The sequence below is a fragment of the Lissotriton helveticus genome, chromosome 10, assembly GCF_964261635.1.
Source record: "Lissotriton helveticus chromosome 10, aLisHel1.1, whole genome shotgun sequence".
NCBI lineage: Eukaryota > Metazoa > Chordata > Amphibia > Caudata > Salamandridae > Lissotriton > Lissotriton helveticus.
The window spans coordinates 244344978-244366137 of NC_136071.1; the positions used below are offsets into that span (position 1 = coordinate 244344978).

The 21160-nt window shown below is 42.4% G+C and overlaps 1 protein-coding gene across 4 annotated transcripts in view; it reads left to right on the plus strand.

Moving 5' to 3' along the window:
- Positions 1-21160, plus strand: part of MAP2K3 (mitogen-activated protein kinase kinase 3) — a 470125-nt gene that overhangs the window by 145812 nt on the left and 303153 nt on the right. The window contains exon 1 of one of the 4 annotated variants that reach the window (XM_078665240.1): positions 7428-7458. The exons of the other annotated variants lie outside the window; for them this stretch is intronic. Within the exon in view, the coding sequence (XP_078521366.1) occupies positions 7443-7458 (16 nt within the window). The 5' untranslated portion in view covers positions 7428-7442. Of the gene's footprint in view, positions 1-7427; positions 7459-21160 lie in introns of those variants that run through there. 4 annotated transcript variants of the gene reach the window in all.

Consider the following 21160-nt stretch of genomic DNA (forward strand, 5'->3'; position numbering starts at 1 on the left):
ATTTAACACAGGAGATAGAGCAGAACGTATTTCTTCTGGCGCCAGATGTAATATAGACGGTGGGCAGGGGTCCAGAGGGGAACCAGATTTGATTTGCAGCAATAGGTTAGCTACTTTTTCTTCTGATTGAGAATTGGGATAAACCTGGTTCCCTGACCCCGGAGAAAGGCTGAACAGGATCTTTTCCTTTGGTGTCAACTGCTACTCTAGAAAGTTCATTGTACACCGATTGAACCTTGTTCTGAAAGAATCTGGCTAATTTATGTATGAAATTTTGATCGGGGAAAAAGATCACATCCCGAGGACACCTCATTAGTGCAGTGACTGTCTGAAATAGTTCCTTAGGAACATTAGCCGCCTCTTGGATTTCAGTAGTAAAGGATGACATCGCAGTGTGGATTATGGGGAAGGATATCGGGTTGGCTGGCAGAGCTACAGCGCAACGTGGCCATCTTGGTTGGCAGCCTGGCCACGCCCTGACCGGACCATGTACATTATACCTCAGGTTGTTGACCTTTGACCTGACTATATGCATACCTGTTGGCATCTAGAATAACAAAATGTGAGCGATATGCATTTAAGAGGGTTATCCCATTAGGTTAATGGGGATTCAACTCTAAGAAAGTGGGTGACACCCTCTAAATGCTGGTGTATTGACAGATATGTATGCAGGTTTTGCGCACCAAATAACTTGAGTCAGAAGAGTTTTTGTTATTTCAGTTTTGCACTTGTAATGTGACACAGCTTCAGGTGTTTGATGCCTCTGGTGAGCAGTGTTAGTGTCCTCAAATAGAATGTATTCTGTTTTAATACATGGGATCACCCATGCGCTCGTCAGCAGCAGAGTTGATTACGGCAATACAATCTATTCCGGCACCACCCAGAAACTCCCCCCAAAAAACTGCAGACCGTCCAGAACGCCTCCGCCAGACTTATCCTGAACATGCCACACTGCAACTACATCACCGGCCACTTGCGAGACGTTCACTGGTTACCTGTAAAGAAAAGAATCACCTTCAAGCTTCGCATGCACACCTACAAAGCCGTTCAGAACGCAGGTTTTGCATACCTTAACCACAGCCTCTCCTACACTCCTACCAGACTTCTCCGCTGTGCCCAACTGGCCCTGGCCACCAGCTCACTGTTCTGCAAGACTACGGTTGGAGGAAGATCCTTCTCCTACTTTTCCGCGAAGACCTGGAACTCCCTTCCTCTGCACCTCATGCAATCACCATCGCTGCCGCAATTCAGGAAGGACCTCAAGACCTGGCTCTTCGACTGAACCGAAGACCCCCACTCAGCTCCTTGAGGCCCTCACGCTTTTTATAAGATTGCTGATTGATTGATTGTGTAATCCCTGTATAAACACCAGTCTCTAATTTCTTTATAATCGGCAACTTGTGATGCACCCAGTCATCGATCATAAAGAAAAGATGGCAGAGCTCAACATTTATAAGTTATTGCAGTTGAGTTCTGATGTTACAATGCCAGACCTAACAGCCGAGGTGAAAGGCAGTTCAGGTTACAGGGCATAATTGAAGCCGCTGTTCAAAGCAACAAACACATTTTGCTTTTCATTCTCATGCTCTATTTTTTAGCTTACAGAAAATATTTATTATTTGCACTAGTTAGTTAGAGAAAAGGTAGAATCTTTCTGCATGTTTCTACAGAGTCAAGCAAGTACTGCTCTTTTAAAGTGACTTGTATATAACTGTTTTTGATATCTTTGCAACAAAAAACAGATTTTTGATGTGTTTAATTTTGCACTAGAGATTTCATTTTTGTTTTTCATCTTAGCAAATATGCTCTCTCTTTCATATGAAAGAGCTAAACACCAAGGTTTTAAGTGGTTTCTTGAAAAGGTGATGATGTCACAATGTATTATATGGGATAAAGTACCCCCTGGTTTACATGATAAGGATATTGCAAGTCACCTCAGAGTTCCATAACCTTATAAAGAAACTCTTCCTTTGGCCTCGTTCTTCTGTATGGTTATGGAACTCCTCTGTGACTTGCATTATCCTTAAAATGTACTGCAGAGGCTACTTTATACCTCATATTATCACATGTTTCCAAGTAAATTCTAGTCCTTTCCTGAAAATTGCATTTGTATCCTTATTTTTTCAGATGATTAACTGCCCGTGTTTCTTAGAGGCGAGTCAGATGCAAACCAGGAATTTAATTTAAAAAAAATCGTCTTCAATCCTGTCCCCTTCCCGCTCTCGTACGCCTCGAGGGAACATCTACCCTGAAGCGTCACCGCGAATGTGAGCACCTGCTGATGGACTAAGCAGTGATTTCATTCTCGTGGGTAGACTGTCTCTTGCACCCAAGGTGTCTGACAGATGACTGACTCAGCATGGTCTGTCTGTATCCTCGGCGCTTGTGTCATGGCTGACGACTTAAGGGTTATCTCATACGATTGCCAGTCTGTAGAAAAGGAACCTAGTTTCCTTACGTTCAAAATCGTACTTATCCTTACTCCCCAAACACTACCCCTCCCAATTTGTCTCTCTATGTTATGGTTTTTACAAGGTGAACTTGGTCAAAGCGTGTTTGAGAAAGCTCTGCTGTTGGATATGCCATCATTTTAAGAAAGAGTTCTGTCATAATGCTAATAAAGATGTCCAGAAGGTTTTTTTTTTATATTCTTTTTTTTGCAACCATCGCAGCTATGAAAAAACTTGCAGTCATTTGCTGTCCCGCATCCGCGTGATAATCGTGACTTTTGCAACAATGTATGTTGCATATATTCTTATTTAATGCTACCAGAAAGATGCTGCACAAGATATGGTGTGCATAAAACACTGTTTCTATTCTCTGCAGTGCCATTGTATGTAGAAATAGCTCTTCCAACTATGCCTTTGCGTATTGAATAGGTCTATCAAAGATAAACTTGAGAAACAAAATTTGCATGCATTTTCAGTTTGCCTGGGTTCCAGTAGAGTGAAAATTATCTCGCTATTTTGAAAATCATCCGACTGTACTGAGAAGGGTAATCCAGCTGTAGGCAGGGTCACTGGAATTATGCGGCAGGGGAGAAAATTATGCGGTGTAATGTGGCTCTTACTCGTTGTTAGTAGTACTTTATTATTTTGTTATTTTAAACACTGTCTTGGCATTGGTTGCTCCTCAGTAACACCAATTTAACACCCAAATGTACCAATATGCAACAGAAAGGTGGTCAGTCAACCTTTGCAAAGGGTCTTCTGCTACAAGGCAACACATGTTGCTGTATTTTTAGTGATTTTTTAACCGTTTGAGCTAGAAACATTTTTTTTATCTGCAGGCTATTCAGCAGATTATGGATTATGTGACAAATATGGCAAATCTATAATTATGCAAAAAAAATACAGTGGCTGCACTATCGCATAATTCCAGTGGCCCTGACTATAGGTAGACCAGGAAATTTTGTAATGGGGGAAATAAAGAACTTTGCAAAACTTTGCTGGTGGGAAAAAAAATGCACACCCTTAATTTTTTTGCACGGATTGTAGTGTAAGTTTGGACATACTTTGTTTGAAAAAGTATTAAACCATCAAGACAGGAAGTCTGGAAAGGTCATTGTGCATGGACAAAAAAGGGAGCCACAAAATTTCAAAACTGTGGCTGGAGGGAGTGCTTGTAATCAGTAGAGGTAAAGGAAATGGGGGATTGAAGGGAATTGTCCTAAGGAAACGGGGAACAGTGATACATGGAGCTTACTATTAAAGCTAGAGCAACCAGGCTGGGGCACCTCTGATGTTCCAATGATTGTAAGCAGGGGGTGTAATGTTAGTTTGTGTAGGGTGACGATGTTAATTCAGAAGTGAATGGAAGTAAGTAAAGAAGTGCTCGGGTGAGTGTTTCAGATAGTGAGGAGTTAGCAGTGTTTCAGATCTGTGTAGGTTGTGCCTTTTGGTCGACTAGGAAGTGTTTTGTTTTTTTAAGTGTGGTGACCTGGTAGGGACATAGGCCTCGTTCTGTTAGAGCAATATTACAACTTATGTGAAAGTACCACACAGACTGTGTGACAAAATCTTGTGAAATCTAGAGTAAACAATACAACAAGATGGGGTCAGAGCTATTTTCTACCTGCACACTATTCCACTATATATAGTCTGTTATCTAGTGCTCAGGAACCTGTGCGTATTGGTCGAGGTTGTGACCCGTAAACAACCCCTAAATAGTGATGCAGAACATCACATACAATAAAAGAAACAAAGTGACCCGCACAAGGAAAATTATATACAGATTATATTTTTTGCTAAATAATGCAATAGTATTTTCCAGATATATAACATAAACGCTTTCCAGAGAGGAGTGAGGTCCGAGTCTTGAAAGTTGTATTGGAAGACTTTTTATTCAAAAAAATGGAAATTCAGAAAATTGCTAGCTGCCAACGCGTTTCGTCACCACCGTAACTTCTTCAGGGCTCTAAAATCAGTAGAACTGTGATAGATAGAGCTTGCGTCGCTTGGACAGAAATACATCAAAGACAGAACATTTAAAAGCCTGTCTCCTAGTTCTCTTTGTGTTTAGTCTGACTTCTTAGTTATTTTCTCTGTTATACAGCAGTTTTCGGTATTGGCATCTGCATCACACGGATAATGTCAAGGGTAATCTGATATATCCCCAATAATATCTTGCTTATTTTTGCGTGTTCAGATCTTGTAGTGTTATGGGGCCATCAGGATTTCTTCAGTAAATAGCGGGCATTTTTAGCGTACCGCCGGAGTCGTGTGCATGGTCCCTTCCGAGTGAAATCTAGAGTAAGAAGTACTGCAGACGTGGAACTGGTAGGAGTCAAAAGTAGTTTCCATAAAGTGGAGGACTCAGTAGAATGTGTGATGCTTTGAAGATCTGACGGGTTGGAGAAATGGTAGGAATCCAGATGGTGGTAGATTTAGGTATGCTGTTAGATGCAAGGTTCGAAGTAGTGGCTGAGCAGGTAGTGATGGACCATTATACCTGCCAACTCACAAAGTGCCACTGTGGATCCCACGATTTCAGCTCCCTTCAAATGGAGCCGAAATCACATGAAAACAACTGTAAACAGTGGATTTCATGCTCTTTTTAGGAGGCTGTATGCAGTTGATGTCCGTTAAAAGGTGTGAAAACACCCCAGGACATCGGAGACTGCCTTGATGACACTTTATTGTGTGTTTTGTGTGGGAGGGGTGGGTGGGGGCTTGGTGAGAGGCAGAGTAGTGCCTCTTGGATAGCTCTCTGCACCAAGCCCCTGCCCTCCAAGGCCATGCCCCCTTCTTACATGGTGAAGTTATTTTGTGAGTTGGCAGGTATGGATCATAGAGGCTACCATTAGAAGTAGCCAGGGGCACTGGAATTATGTGGTGGAGAGGATTAAATTATGCAGTAGAGTTAACTAAATTATGCAGTAAGAAAAGGCAAATTATGCGGCATAATGTGGCATATTTTGTGACGGTATTACTTCAATATTTTGTCATTTTTACACATGGTAACACTGTCTGGGAATTTTTTTATTATTAGTACAGTTTATTATCCAAATATAGCAATAAACAACTGATAAGTGTCCAGTCATCCTTTGAGAAGAATCTTCCACTGCGCAGGAAAACGTATTGCTCTGTTTTCAGTAACTTTTGATCTGATTGAGCTAGAAACAGTTTTTTGTTAAAATATGCAGAGTATGCAGCAGGTGATGGATTTTGTTGTGATTGCAGCAAATCCATAACTTTTCAGAAAACGCCGGAGTCACAGAATTGCATAAGTCCAGTGGCCCCGGACATAGTACTTGAGACAGTGGTAAAAGGGCTAAGCTGAAAAGGCTAGGTTTGAGGTTTACTGTTAGATATAGTAGAGACAAAATGTAATAACTGTAGCAGTACATGTTCGTAGGTTGAGGTGTACAGTTGGAGGTAGTACAGGAAAGTATTAGTAGTGCAGAGTCAGTGAAAGGTTGATATGTGCTGCTGGTGTATGCTTTCAGAGACTGGTTAATCGCTGGGCAATCAAATGGTTGCAAATCGGAGTGCTTGTTTAGAATTATTATAGGCGTCGGACGGGCTATATTTAACTTTATAAATAAAATAAATAGGAATAGGGTAGAGGATAGTGGAAAACTGTCATACAACCTGATATTTTAACCTCCCCCGGACTTTTTTCCTTCTGTTTGCTGTTAATTGCATGTAGCTGGGGTTACAGCAGATAAAACCGGACACTGAGCTGCCCATCTGATGTACAACAGCTCTAAAAAATGACAAGAGTCTTCATGCTATGTGTGACACCTTCAAAGAGTCCTTGATTTTTAGCAATCTGACCTTTATATACTTGGATTTCTAAACTCAAGCTTACAATGTTATACTTCTCCCTTTACATCTCAGAATGTTTAGTGCTGCCGGCTGAAGTGTCACATATGCCACTGGGTTGCATGGCCTTCGTGCATAGTGACTACAACTGAATGTTTGTGGAATGTTTATGAGATTTAGTAAGAATGCAGATGTAAATATATTGCCCCGGTATTCTGAGGTCCACGAAGGCAGGCATCCAGCTGTCGAGGGAGGACAATGGGTGCCTAGCTTATCGAGATGGATGGATGAGTAGATTTGCATTGCACTACACCTACACAGTAGTTTGGCACGGAAAGGGGGTGCGAAAATTGTTTATTTTTTGGCCCTCGACACCACCTAGTATTGCGCCCTAAAATGCCTGAGGAAGTTTGTTAGCGATGTATAATAATATCCAGTATAAGTGCCTCCTAGATTCTGTGATTTTTTTTTACACCTTCTGCGCTGGCTATTTTTGCTACTTCGCTTTGCAGGCTGGGCGTTGCATTTATGGGCTTTCCTTTACAAATATGGGCAATATGCACACCGCTCTTCAGTATCGAGGAGTAGCTGAAGGTGTGACAGGTAAAACGGAGCCTGACGTATATCCCCAAGAAGGTGCGTCCCTGGTTGCTTTTGGTTGCGCAGCCTTCGACGCACGGTCCGGCTGTGCTGTGCTTTATTGTTACGCTGCCTGCTCGCTAAATATAGCCTCTTCTCTTCTCAGAAGAGCGTCTTTTAATAGCGCCGGTCGGCAGGCGACGGCCGTGGCTCGCGCGCGGGCTCTGCTTTGGGGGCCGCCGGGCGGGCAGTCTATGGCACCCGCTTCCTGTCTGACGTCACTGCACGCGCACAGATACAACTCTCTGCGCTCCTCACGCGCAGCTGGAACCGGACAACTTGTTGTTCCTTGTCCTGGTGCCTGCACCGGCCGGGGGTCACCCTCCGCCCTGAGGACGCCGGGGGCGGTGCAGTTCGCTCGCGCCAGCGCTGGGCGTCCTAGGTGTGGACCCTGGAAAATCAGGTCGAAACTATCCTTCCGCAACTCTTGGCGGATGCCATGCATTCCTGCTAAACTTCGTGCAAGAGCCGTCCGCGTCAGGATTTTTCCGGTCTGTCTTCTTTCCCTCCAAGGCGTGCCGTCTGCACCAGGAAACCATGGACAACAAGAAAGGTACAGTGCTTGAAGTGATAGCAAGATATGAAGGCGCTTTTCAGAAGAGTCCACGCGGTGTCCCTTGAGAGATGGAATTCTTCGTCCCAGTCTGCTTTCAAGTTTCCTTTCCGGTGTTTGTCGGGTTGTTAAAGTGTATTATAAATTAAGGACTGCAAGTAACAGCAGGCAATTAAGAAAGAAAACCGTGTAGTATTGTATGGGGTACCCTAGGTCTGCCATGTGAACAACTTGAGATGGTTTCCGCATTCCGTGTCACCTATGATGCAGCGTTTCCTCTGTCATGTAACAGCCTAGTGCAGTCTGGGAGCTGTGGTCTTCAGTAGAATAACTTTGGTTAAAGTGCAGAATTCCGGTTGTTAGTAAAATAAAGCCTGAATTGAAACTGTTTGCACGCTGACTTCAAGCCACGTGCTTACCTTATGCAGAATGCGAATGCCCTTTCATTTCGCTCAGTCCAGTTGATTACAGCCTCTTGCGTCATCCGGGGTATAGTAGTTTTATTTCGTAGTGTTGTGAATAACGTGTTCTCCGAAATCAATGATGGCCGTTTTAGCAAACCTATATTCTGCGGGATGCACAGATATCTGCATAAGCAGCAGCAACCGACTGAGCTACCTTGCATGTTTAAATAAGTTCTCGTGCTTGCATTCTTTACCCAGCAGAATTACTGGGTGTGCGTTCTTCAAAATAAGTTTGCGAATGCCTTAAAAAATAAATGCCTGCAAAATATGTTTCAGCAGTAAGATTTCCATCTGACTCCTTTACCAGCGATGCCAGTTCAAGGTTTTAATGTATTGGTCAGATGGATTCTGGTAGTTGATGTTCCACCAGTGGCACCTGTTGTACCGCTAAGTTAAATTGATCATTAAAAGGAAATCTCAGGATTGAGCTGTTGTGTCCTTGGTGACGGAGTCGTATGGTAACCTCATTCAGCAGACACACCTAGTGTGTGCGTCCTTCAGGGAGCTGCTGCACTGCTTTGTGATAAACAGTTACATTGACCTGCATGAAAAAAATGTTCTGTCAATGGACAGTCCGGATTGGAAATGTTGAGGCTGCTAACAGTCGCCTGTGAACCTTACAACATCACAAAATAAAATGATGGACGGATTGGTGAAACTTTTCAAATACTCACCCCCAGTCACAGATCTGGGTTTAATCCATCGTTGGTTTGTTCGCCACGTCACCCCAGCTTAGACCCAGCGATATGTAAATCAGGGTTGACCCTGCTTCCTATGGGAACAGTACAGCCCGAACTGCCCGGCCAAGTTCTCCCTGGACCAGAAACCAAGCATCCTGGGACCGATGTCAGGGTATCACCCCTCATCAGCGAGGCTAGCTTGAATCCAGTGGCGCAGCGATCAAGGGACCCTTAGCCACTAGGGGCATATGAAGTAACATCACAAAATAAACTGATGGACCAAGTGTTGAAACTTTTCAAACACTCACCCCCAATCATGCTGTGTTTGCCCTAAGTTGGCAAGGGTATACCCAGACGTGGGTCCCTTGCTCGCTGTGCCACTGGATTCAAGCAGTTCGGGCTGGACTGTTCCTATGAGGAACAGGGTCAAGACTGATTTGCATGTGGCAGGGACCAAACTCGGGTGGCGTGGTGAGCAAAAAAACGATGGATTAAACCCAGATTTGTGACTCTGGGTAAGTGGTTGAAAAGTTTCAGCAATCCATGCATCATCTTTGTTTGCCTGTTAACCTTAGCTATTCCTGATTTTTTACACTGCATCATTTAGATGGTGGTAAGCATTCCTTTAAATGTGAACATAGAAGTGCTGGTACTCACTATCCAGTGAACCTGTTTGTTCCTGTGAAGTGCAGTTTAAAACACTGATGGGAAGCACTCCAGGGCATGTAAAGGATGAACCTGGGCAGGCTGAACAGCTCGTACTCAACATGAGTTCTGAAACTATATTCCTCTCTGGAGACTGAATGCCATGATGAGTGGCAGAAAACCGGAAGTGTTAACTGCCACAAGGACTCTGTGGCCATGAAGGCAAAACAAACCTAACTGAAGAAATATTAAATTTTTGCAAAGCTGAAGTGTTTTTCTGTTTTATTTTTTTTAAGTTTTAACTAGTTTATTATATTTTTAAATACATGTACATGGTTGTAAGGAAGCTAGACTAACAAGCATTGGAAAAGCCAATAGGTTTCGCATGTACGAAATCTGTTGCCTTCGTTAAGGTTTATCAATTTTTTTAACACATTTTCCATTTCTGATAGGAGATCCTGACGAAGTCATGTATCCCCTTTGTGACCACAACTGGCCAAAATCATGCACAATCCCATAACCATATTGGCTATCAGTAAATATTCAAACACTCTCCAATTTTTCCCAATTTTGCATGCTTTAATTAAAGTGATCAGAATTTGTGCAGATTTCAATTTGCATACAGCATAGGCTGCACTCAGTCCACCATCTTCAAGTCTTGAACAAGAGCCATCAACAAATAACTCATGTTCTGGCTCTTTCAGTGGTTCTTCTTGTATGTCCGGTCGTGGTTTTGTGCACATCTCAGTAACATCTAAACAATCATGTTCTGCCCCATCTTTCACTTCTTTACATGTGGGGTCTGGTAATAGTGTAGCTGGATTCACCATCGTACACCTGATTACAGTCACATTTTTTGCTCCCAGAATAATTCTTTCGTACTTAGTCATCCGACTAGGGGTAAGATGCTGAGTTCGATTTCTTGTCAATAGGATCTCGACTGAATGCGGGACATATACCTTCAGTGGATGTCCCATCACAGTTGACTCACTTTGTTCTATGCTCATACAAGTAGCAACAACTGATTTTAAACAGTCGGGTAATGCTGAAACTACAGGATCCAAAGGAGCTGAAAAATAGGCTACTGGACGTCGGCTTAATCCATGTCTCTGGGTTAAGACTGAGTGCATAAGCCGCTCTCTCACAACAGAACAGTGCAAACTCTTTCGAATAGTCAGGCATTCCTATGGCTGGGGCCTCACATAAACAGCTTCGTAATTTCACAAAAACTTCTACACTTTCATCGTCTCAAACTATTGAATCTTTTGCTCTTTTTCGTGTCATCTGGATTAAAGGCTTCGCCAGTTAGGAGAATCCAATAATCCACTGTCTGCAGTATCTCACAAATCTAAGAAACATTCTGATTTCTCTCTGCGTTTGTGGCAATTGCATTTGTCTTGTTATTCTGATGCTTTCTGTGGTCACTTTCCTCACTCTTTCTATTTGGTGTCCCAAATATTTTACTCCTGTTTTGCAAAATTGTAATTTTTCAGGAGATACTTTGTGTCCTCCTTCTGCCAAATGATTTAATAGTTTAATTGAATCAGTGACACCATCATCTCTGCACTTTGATGCCACACGCAGGTCATCAATATATTGCACTAAGCCTGAATTTCGGGGCAAAACTAATTTTTCTGGACATTTTTCCAAATCTGATTAAAAATAGATGGACTCCATGCCAAAATACGATCCTCAAATTTAAACGAAAAAAGATACTGGTTGTCAGGGTGCAAATGAATAGCTGCTGAGCTCACCAAGGGGTATGAAGACCAGCAGGGATGCCTGTGCCTGACCCTAAGATGGCGCCCAATATGCTGTGTTAGAGAACAGTGAAACCAACACAAGAGCCCAAAGAAAGGAAGCGAGTTTCCCAGGTGCCTGAGGGACTAAGAAGGAGAAACCACGAGGCTAGCCATCGGGCCATACAGAGAGGACCCTCAAGCTCCCCTGCATCGCAACGCTTGCTAGGGTGGCAAGGGGCAACTCTCACGGCGCCCCCACCCCCACTTCATATGACCACCGTGCAAGGAGGTGCGGATCCGTGAGACACAATCACGGGGACCCCGCGCCGGCGAATAGGAAGCTTTGGGGGAGTCGGGGGGTCACAATACTCTCCAGGTGGATGGGAGGATCCATTCCTGCCCGCCTGACCCCAAAATGGCCGCAAGTTGTGGCAGAGTTGCACGAAGATGGGCCAGGAAGGGGCTGTGCTTGACCCTTATAAGGCGCCCGGAGCGAGATTTCGTTGCTCACATCCGGGTCTCTACAGCCCAAAAGTCTAGCAATGGGACTGTTTTTTACACTTAGTCCGATGACAGCCTCACTCACACCGAGAGAATTGCGTGGAGCAACAGCTGAGTGCCCTACATACATACATTTTATATGCCTGACCTTAAGATGGCTGTCCTGGCCCATCCCCTGGAAGTATTGCTATCAAGAGCATATCAACCCTACAGTAAGTCTTAGCTCCCAGTAACTCCAGGATGGGTGCTGCCAGTTGATCTATGACTACGCCCCCGGACTGAAACCTTGAACATTGTACTTACCTCAGACCCGATTCAAAATGGCCCATGCCCGGTGGTACTTTGCTAGAACTTTCGATGGACCTTTGACGATGCCCCTTGGACGGATACCAACCTCTGTGCACGAGCAACCTTGGCCGATGCCCGGTGGAGCTGTCATATGCCGCTATAGAGGAGTCTGGCCCTGGTTTCACCCCCTCGGCCATCACCTACCCAGCCGGTCATCTTACATTGTTTTCCTTGTTTCCCTGTTGTGTTTCCTTCCCTCCCCCTCCCTCCAAGATTCATTGATTTAATTGATGTAACTATGTAACCTGTCACTCTGGGCTAATACCAAAACTGTTTGTACTTCCCTCGGTGCACGAGCAACCTTGGCAGATGCCAGGTGGAGCTGTCACATGCAGCTATAGAGGAGTCTGGTCCCTGTTTCACCCCATCGGCTGTCACCTACCCAGCCGGTCATCTGACATTGTTTTTCTTGTGTCCCCGTTGTGTTTCCTTCCCTCCCCCTCCTCCTCCCTCCATGAGTCTTTGATTTAACTGATGTAACCTGTAACTCGCTGATCCTCATGTAAAGCGCTCTGATACCTCCGGGTCTAGCTAGCTCCATATAAAACTTTTCAAATAAATAAATAAATAAAATTACAGTAAACCATCCAGCATTCCAGTGTATGTGATACAAAATCACTGCTGGATTTGGCTCCACTGGACAACATGGTACTACAATGTTATTGATTTTCCTTAAATCTTGCACTATCCTATACTTCCCGTTAGGCTTTTTGAGACCAATTATAGGTGAATTACAAGGACTGCTAATTATTTCCTTTAGAATGCCTTGTTTAATCATTCAATCAATTTCAGAAGCTACTCCTGCTTCAACTTCTGGACTCATTTTGTATTGTTGGGTGTTCGGATAAACTGCTCCTTCTTTCACAGTCACTTTTACTGGGTCTACGTTTGCCATTAGACCTATTTCTTTTCTAGTAAAATCCCATATTTCTGGATTTACAGTCATTTTTAGCTCTTCTGGTAAGTAATTTTCTGTCATTAATGAATACATTTTGTCTATTTCAGTACCTTGCTTGGCTAACATAATTTTATAAACCATATCTTCATCAGGGGTTTAACAAAGCAACACCATCCGGTGTGCAAAAAATTGTGCAGTTCATTTTACACAAAAGGTCTCTGCCTAAGAAATTCACTGGACTTGAATCACAGACTACAAATTAATGCATATCTTTGAAGGTTCTGATCTTCTGGTTGGTACTTCAACCACTGATTGAATCACCCGAGAGGGGTAGGGTTGGGATGTCTGCTGTTCTCACAGTAGAACGGGTAGCACCAGTATCCAATAGAAAAGTGATGTCATTACCTTCCACTTTCCCATCAACACATGGACCTGACTGATGTACCGGTAAGGATGCGCCAAGTACGCATTCCTCCTCCTCCCCCCTCAGGCACCGTCATTGCATTAAAAGGTTTTCTTCATTTTTATTCTGCAAAAAATATTGTGAAATCACAATTTTTCTTACAGCTTCCTAGAAATCCGGCATCCTCACTGTACTGTGCCTGATTCACAAAATTTGGCATAGAGGCAGGTGGCTACTGATACTTCTGATTAACTACCTGCTGCAGTTGATTCACAAACCCCTCATTCTGTGTCTGTGGATTTAAGTTTTGATTTTGGCCATTATTATTCTGAATATTTCTACACTCGTTCTTCTAATGTCCAAGCTTTCCGCATCCATGACAAGGAAATCGTTTCTTCGCATCCTCTCTGTTCATTCGTCCCTTTTGTTTACCACTACTTGCCACATTATCACTCTGACTCTGTTCTTTTGTCTGTCCATCTATTTGACTATCTAAATGTATTCCCTGTTCTGCCAATTTCACTTGTTCCCACATCATCTTTTCTTTTAGTTTCTTATGTCTATCCTCAATGTCGTCTCCACAATATTTAGCATACTTTAATATCTCATCTATGGTCTTATTCTGCCAACAAATCTTATGTTGTTGAAACATTTGACTAATCTCAGGTTTTAATCCAGTAACAAATCAATATACAAAATGTCCCATATCCTTATCTCCAATGCTTTCAAATCCACTATACTGCTTGAATACCTGTAATTACATTTCATAGGCAAGAACAGATTAATTTGGCTCTTGGGTAGTTCGATCTATTTTTACCCAATCTGTTTCTTTTGGAGGTATCTTCCCTTTCAAAAACGTAATTACTTGATGATATTACTTCATCACGTCATCTGAGGGTGCTTCTGTTTTTTAATCTCTCAGATATTCTTCACTAGGCCAATCAACTTTGATTTTACATTCTGTCCATAAATCTGCAGGCACCACTATATCAAACAGACCATCTAAATCTTTCAAAAAAACCTTCGAAACTTTCACAAACCTTTCAACTTGTCTATACCGGATGTATGACATTACAACGCATGCTTTTACATCGCATGCCTTTACAACGTGGTATTTACAACGAATACCTTTACAACGCATAGTGCTTTTGGGCGCTGGATAGTGAATAGTTTAATTTACTAGTCCAACTCCAGTCCCAGTGGATAGTAGGGAAGGTGTTGGATAGTACATTAAACCTATTCCCTATCCTAGAGCGCCCCCCAGCGCAATGCGTTGTAATGGTTTGCGTTGTAAAAGTTGCGTCATAAAGGCACTGCGTGGTAAAAGTTGCGTTGTAAGTGATGTTTACCGTCTATACCATTCAACTGGCTTCTCTCTCAATTTTGGGAACTCATTTGTAAATGATAAAATTAACTGTCGACTCTATGGAACATGCACGTATCCACCACCAGGTACGTCTCTCATGGGACACAATCTTTCTACTTTCCTTATTTCTTTAATCAAATATGTATTAGATGCTTCCTCAGCCTGTGCGTCTTCCTTTTTTCTTTTGCCATCTCACTCTCCATTTATTCAGATCTCCCCATTTCTGCAAGATACACAACAACTCTTTCGCTTGCAATTTTGTTCCGGACACATTCATATTTTCTAGATCTTTGTTTGTAAAATCCACTCTGTAAGGCTTCTGCAATACCTTTGATTTCCCTATGTCTATTCCCATCTCAGAGGATAGTTCTGTCAATTTCTCATGAAACAAACTCGCTTTTCTAGTTATACTCCTGCATGCAAATAACAATTCTTCTTCACCATAGGTGTTCAATCTATCTATTCCCACATTTCCAGCAATCCATTCTTCCAATTCTACTTTCAATTTGTAAATATCTAATATTTTAGGAGGTGAACTCTGTTCTTCAAATCCTTGTGCCCATCTTTCGAAATCTTCTGGGGTTAGTGATGATGTACTCCTGACCCCCAAGGATGTTACTGTCCTTGCTTCCATTGAACTGCTAGGTATAACTCTCCTTGGGGTTTCACTCACATTGTCTCTTATCTGTAGATCCTTTAATGAAATTACTGAATCACACTCACTTGCTTGGTCATCAGTTATTATGATTTCTTTTCTGGGATTATTCAAAGGCATTACTGTAGCTGATGATTTTGGACAATTAACTTTATCTCCATATGGAGGAACAACAGGACCTATAGTTACAGGTATTGTCAATGCTATAGGATTAACATTTAGTTGGGTTCTCTTCTGTATGTATTCTTCTCTATTTTTATTCAATGATTCTTTTACTTGATCATAAAGTACTCTATTAACTATTTGCTCATGTATAACCTGTGGACTCAACGGTAATATTGGAGCACTTGGGGTAACTTTACTTGGTCCTTCTTGATACGGTGGTGGTTTTTTATTTAAAATTTCTTCTAATAATTCACCTGATTCTCCATACCCTGTCGTATTCAAATATTTTTATTTTTCTTGACACTTACTCCCTGTTTGTTCATCAGCTATTAATATGGGATACAACCCTTCTGATACCATCGCTCTTCTCCACTGTTTCATTTGTTCTTCGCGTGTCCCATTCATACCTCTGGTATAAAATCCTGAAATGTTTTCTCTTCGACCCTTTTCTCTCTAAATTACTCAGTCTCCCATTCTTCTAATGCCTCATACTGGGTTAATCTAGATCTTGGTTCTAATTCATACATCCGCATCCTCAAATTCTGTAAAATCCTATCATTAAAGGTACCATGCCCTGGATGAAGCAGGCGTTCTAGGTGGCGGCGGAATAGGAATTCCTTCTCTAGTCAAAACAGGTTTGTCTTTCTTGAAGAAATTCCTAATTTTCTTTATAAACAACACTTTTCTCCTTTCTCCATACATTTTAAATACTCGATGAATAAGACATTAATCCGCAAAACCTTGAGTTTTCCTGTCAGGACGTCTGGTATAAAAAGGCAAATGAGAATCGAGCATACAAATTTTCACGAGCCAATCAAAATGAAGTTCATATTCGGGTCATGCTTGTAATCTGACCAATGCTAGCGCGGCAATTCAAATGACGTCAGTTCTACTCCTTACTACTGACCCCTCCTTTACAATCTGTGTTTGTCACACACCAGCTGTTTCCACCAATTCCAGCGCGGCTCACTGTGACGTCTATGCAACTACATAAGTGATGAGGGACTGACTAGCCCCTAAGTCAAATGCACAGCTTTGTGCCGCTATTTGAGCGTGCACTTTTAATTTACACATCTTAATAACCTTAATCCTTTTTAATCCAATTTTAGCCATCTTTTATCTCCATGTATATTCATTCATATTAATACTTCAGTAGTACCACGATCCAACATTCAGAGTTTTCTGCCAATTTCCGTTTTTTTAATATTCAAACAGGGCCCATTTGGTGCCTTTCAGAAAGAATATGAATGATGCAAAAGTCCATCGCAAGCAGTGTTTATTTTATATCATAAAAAGAACCCAATGCATTTCGGGCCATCGTGAGCCCTTCGTCGGGGGTCACTGCTGCGCAGCTAAAATAACGTCTCCCTCTCTCCTCGTTATGTCTCCAACTGCTTCTACGGCAACTGAACCTCCCTTTACAAGGTAATGCGCAAACTTCTTTTCTTTATTTTTCTTTCAAATAAAATTCTTTAACAACGACATATAAACATTCGCTACTCTGTCTGTTCCACTAAATCAAAGGATAGTTAACTTCTTTTCACTACAAGTAAACACATTCCGCTCACTCTTCTTTGAGTAAGAACTTCCGTTTACCGTTTACTTTTCATATACTACGAGAAAACCCTTCAGTTCACCCTTCAATCAAGCTTGGAAGAACCTGCTACTCCTTCAGTGTTACACTTACTAGGTGTTATAACACAAAGTTTCACCAGCGAACTTTCTGCTATCAATCACTCTCACTTTTACACAAAATAGTCCCTAGTTCAACACTGCCAGCCTTGCATAGCTTTTCAATGCTTTTTCAACAGACGAGTAACCTCACTGCAGTGTAATTTCTATCACCACCCGCTATTCAATTTCCCTTGAATTCTGGACAACAACAAAAAAACACTCTTTTTTTAAAACATAAATCAATAATCAACATCAATAATCAATACTAATCACCAAACTAGTCAATAATAACCATAATTCTGCTACCAGAAAATTGATCCAGCTGGATACCAGCGACAGGTAATCGAACACCACATACTCACCTGGGCCCATAAATTCAATTACAACTCACTGGCAATAACCGCTGGGGTCATGTTTTTGTAATTCTTTATATTAGTTATTCCTAGTCCCTAACTAATTTTTCACTAATCAAAAAGTTCTTTCCTCTGGTCAATGGACCATTAGTTGAACTAGTTGATGGTGAAATGACACAAGATTTTAATTTACTTACACATTGGGAATGATCACAGAGTCTGGATGAATTTAAAGTTTTATCTCAAGTTAATTAATGTGAACCACTTACACAGTACAGAACAAACTGTTTCTCACAAGAAGGAATATTCAAATAATCAATCAAAATGCATTCATTTATACTTTGCTATGACACTGCATGAAAAGGAGAGGATAGAGTAAAGCACACAAGCGCATACACAAATCTATTTATATTTACGTAGAAAATTCCCATGCATAGGAATTGGTAAAGGTCCCCCAGGAAAGATCTGGCGAACAAAGGCTTCAGGACAGTCGACCTCTCTATCACCGACGCTTGCGTAGAACCCTTCTCTGACACTCTCTTCCTCCTCGAGAGTCTTACGCGATCTTCTTCTAAATTAATTTGCTTAAGATAATTGGTTTAGCAATTTGATTCTTCTTCAGCATCTCCGTCGGAAGCTTCTCTGTGTTCTCGCACAGCATTCCGGTCTCTAGCTAACTAACTATCTAATGTTACCTCAATTATACCTTTCCATATGCTAGTATCACCCATTAATGTTTCAAACTTATGAAAATACTAACTGATTGGACAGGCAAGGGAAGGTGATTGTCACACCATGCGTACATATTACTCCTTTCAGTTAGCCCTTTGCTAAAAACCCCATCCCCTTAATTCTTTATTCAAACTTTATTTCCCACTCGCATTTACAATGTAATTGTCACAAATTGTAAAAAGTCTGCAGGTTCCCATCCACTTCAGTGGACTGTCGTTCTGGTTCTCAGGAAAGTATCCATTAGCAACCTTGGATGATGTTCAAGTTGACATTGCATCTTCCAGCTTGGTTGTACTATGCATGCGTGGTTAAACGAGAGGGAATAGACTGTGGTTCACGTTTCTAGGCCCATATTAAGCACTATTGAAAGAGTCAAAAAAACTAATGTTAAAATCAAAAATAAATTGTTTCACTGTATACCACCTTTCTCTACTCTACCCCCATTTACTTATAATTACTCTTCCAGCATTAGCATGAGTAAAATAGCTGGGTGTCGTTTTTCAGCAAGCAGGAGGCAAGCATGCCAGTTTCACGCGGCCACTTTATTAGCTACTTGCAGCTGTCAAGCCACTCCAAAAAAAGGCCCTGGCCGACCCTACCACCCTTTCCAACCTGCGCCCGATTTCCCTGCTACCCATTCTATCTAAACTGACTGAAAAGTTTGTCAATAGTCAACTGACAAACTTTCTGGAGAAGAATAACGTTCTCCATACGAATCAGTCAGGTTTTCGGTCAGAACACTCTACCGAATCAGCTTTATTATACTCTGCTGAAACTGTAAGAGCAGCAATGGATCAGGGAAAACAGGCTGTCCTTATCCTTCTTGACCTGTCGGCAGCCTTCGATACCGTATCCCATAACATCTTACTGGACCGGTTGGCTGCCGCAGGGGTGGGAGGGCAGGTGTTGGCCTGGTGTAGGAACTTCCTTATTAACAGGCGCCAAATAACAGTGCTTGGCCCATATCAGTCTGAGGCTAAAAACGTCAGCTCAGGGGTGCCACAGGGCTCTAGTTTGAGCCCTGTTCTTTTCAATCTATATATGGTACCCCTGATGAACTTGATCGCGTCATTCAGGATCAGTTCTATATCATACGCTGACGATACCCAACTGATTTTGGTGCTGGATAAGGAAAAACCAGGTGCCGAGGAAGATCTTAGGAATTGTCTTGCAGCAACATTCAAATGGATGAATAACAACCATCTAAAGTGCAACGCCGGAAAAACGGAAATCTTACCCATGGGGATCAATAACCCTTTTTCCCCCTTGGTATGCTGGCCATCGGATGCAGAAGCCCCACCCAATACAATTGCATCCGCACGTAACCTAGGCATAAAATTTGACAACTGCCTATCTTTTAAACCTCAGGCGATAGCAGTGGCAGGCATGTGCTTTCAAATTATTAAAGCACTTAGGAAGTTTTTTGATCTCCTTCCTCTCTCAGCGAGGAAAACAGTCGCAGTGGCCTTAATAAATTCTAGGCTTGACTACTGCAATGGACTCTACGCTGGCGCAAATAAAATCGTGCTCCACAAATTGCAGATGGTCCAAAATGCGGCTGCCCGCCTCGTACTGCGTCTGCCCCGTAGATCATCAGCCTCTGCAGCCTTAAACACTTTACATTGGCTGCCAATAGGAAGGAGAATCCTGTTCAAACTTCTTTTGATTACTTTCAGGGCCTTCCATCAGCGTGGCCCGATCTATCTACGCAGGGGGTTTAAAAGATACTACCCAACACGCTGCCTTAGATCTGCAAGCCAGAATTTACTTACCACTCCTCGTTTTAAACTGGCTACAAAAGGTGGCAAATCCATTTTTGTACTGGGAACCAAGGCGTGGAATAAACTTCCCCTTTCCTTGCGATCCCTTTCCCAAGAGGCCCCTTTTAGGAAGGCATTGAAAACCTGGATTTTTTCTATGTCTGATACTCTGTGTAGGACTTTAGTTTAGTGGATGTGCTTAATAATTCAGGATGCTCTCTTCCCTATTCCAACTATTCCACCGGGTTGTGTAAGCGCCAAGATACTCCTTGGAGTGGTAGCAGCGCTCTATAAGTGTCCCTTACATTTACATTTACATTTACTGCGCAAGTGCAGAAAGTTCCCTCCAAGCAAAGATACGTCATACTACGTAGATGCAGTAGACACATGCACACTAAAGATTTTCAGTTAGCTGCTATTTTAGAATCACACTCAAGTTACTTATTAATAAAACACAAGCTTCATTCTTACTTCTAAATGTTGTGTAATGCATTATTTCCACAATACAAGTTTAGTACGGGGTTAGAGGTTACATGAGAAGATTGTTTTCAAGCAAGTCTCTTTTTCATGAGTCCTTGCTCCATCAGTGGTAACACTAGTGCGGCACCGAGCTGCCCCCCTCCCTACACCTGTTCTGAAAAGGGGGTTTCAGCAGGGCACAGCAGTGAAAGGGGAAGGTGTGATTTCTGATCCCTACCCTACCTTTGTGAGGAAACCAGGGTGCTGCCAAGAAGCGGGGAGGAGACAGGAGTTCAGTCAAGAAGAGTTCCCATTGACCCCTTTCAAGCTTGGAGGGTTATTAGTTGCTCAGTACGGGAGGCATTGGAATACATGGGCCAGAATTACCATTTACGGACGGAATGGCAACTCCTGTCTGTGTAGTTGTGTTTGAATGCAGGACGGGAATAAAAAGTGGCCCCGGATTTACTATGCTCTTTTCTGCAGGTTCATATCGGATTCTGACCATGGTTTCACGCACATATCCACCCTACTTTCTGAAGGAGTAATCTGTGCTCTGAAACAAAGGTGGATACATCAGGTGATGGTCTGCCCCCGCTGAACTCCGAATTGGGTGAGGCGCTATCTCCCACTCAGACATCGTTTTGTCCACCTCTCAGTCGGTCCCTAAATCTGCTTCAGTACACTGCACCGCTGTGTATAGGTCTTCATCTTAACCTATGCATCATGAGCTATGCATACGTGTGTGCTTCCTTAGATAGATGCGTGTACCCACCCCTTCCCCAAATCTTCACATAGATTATTTTCTTGGCCTCAGTCAGAGGTGTACTGACGTGGAAAGCGAATAATGCATTTCT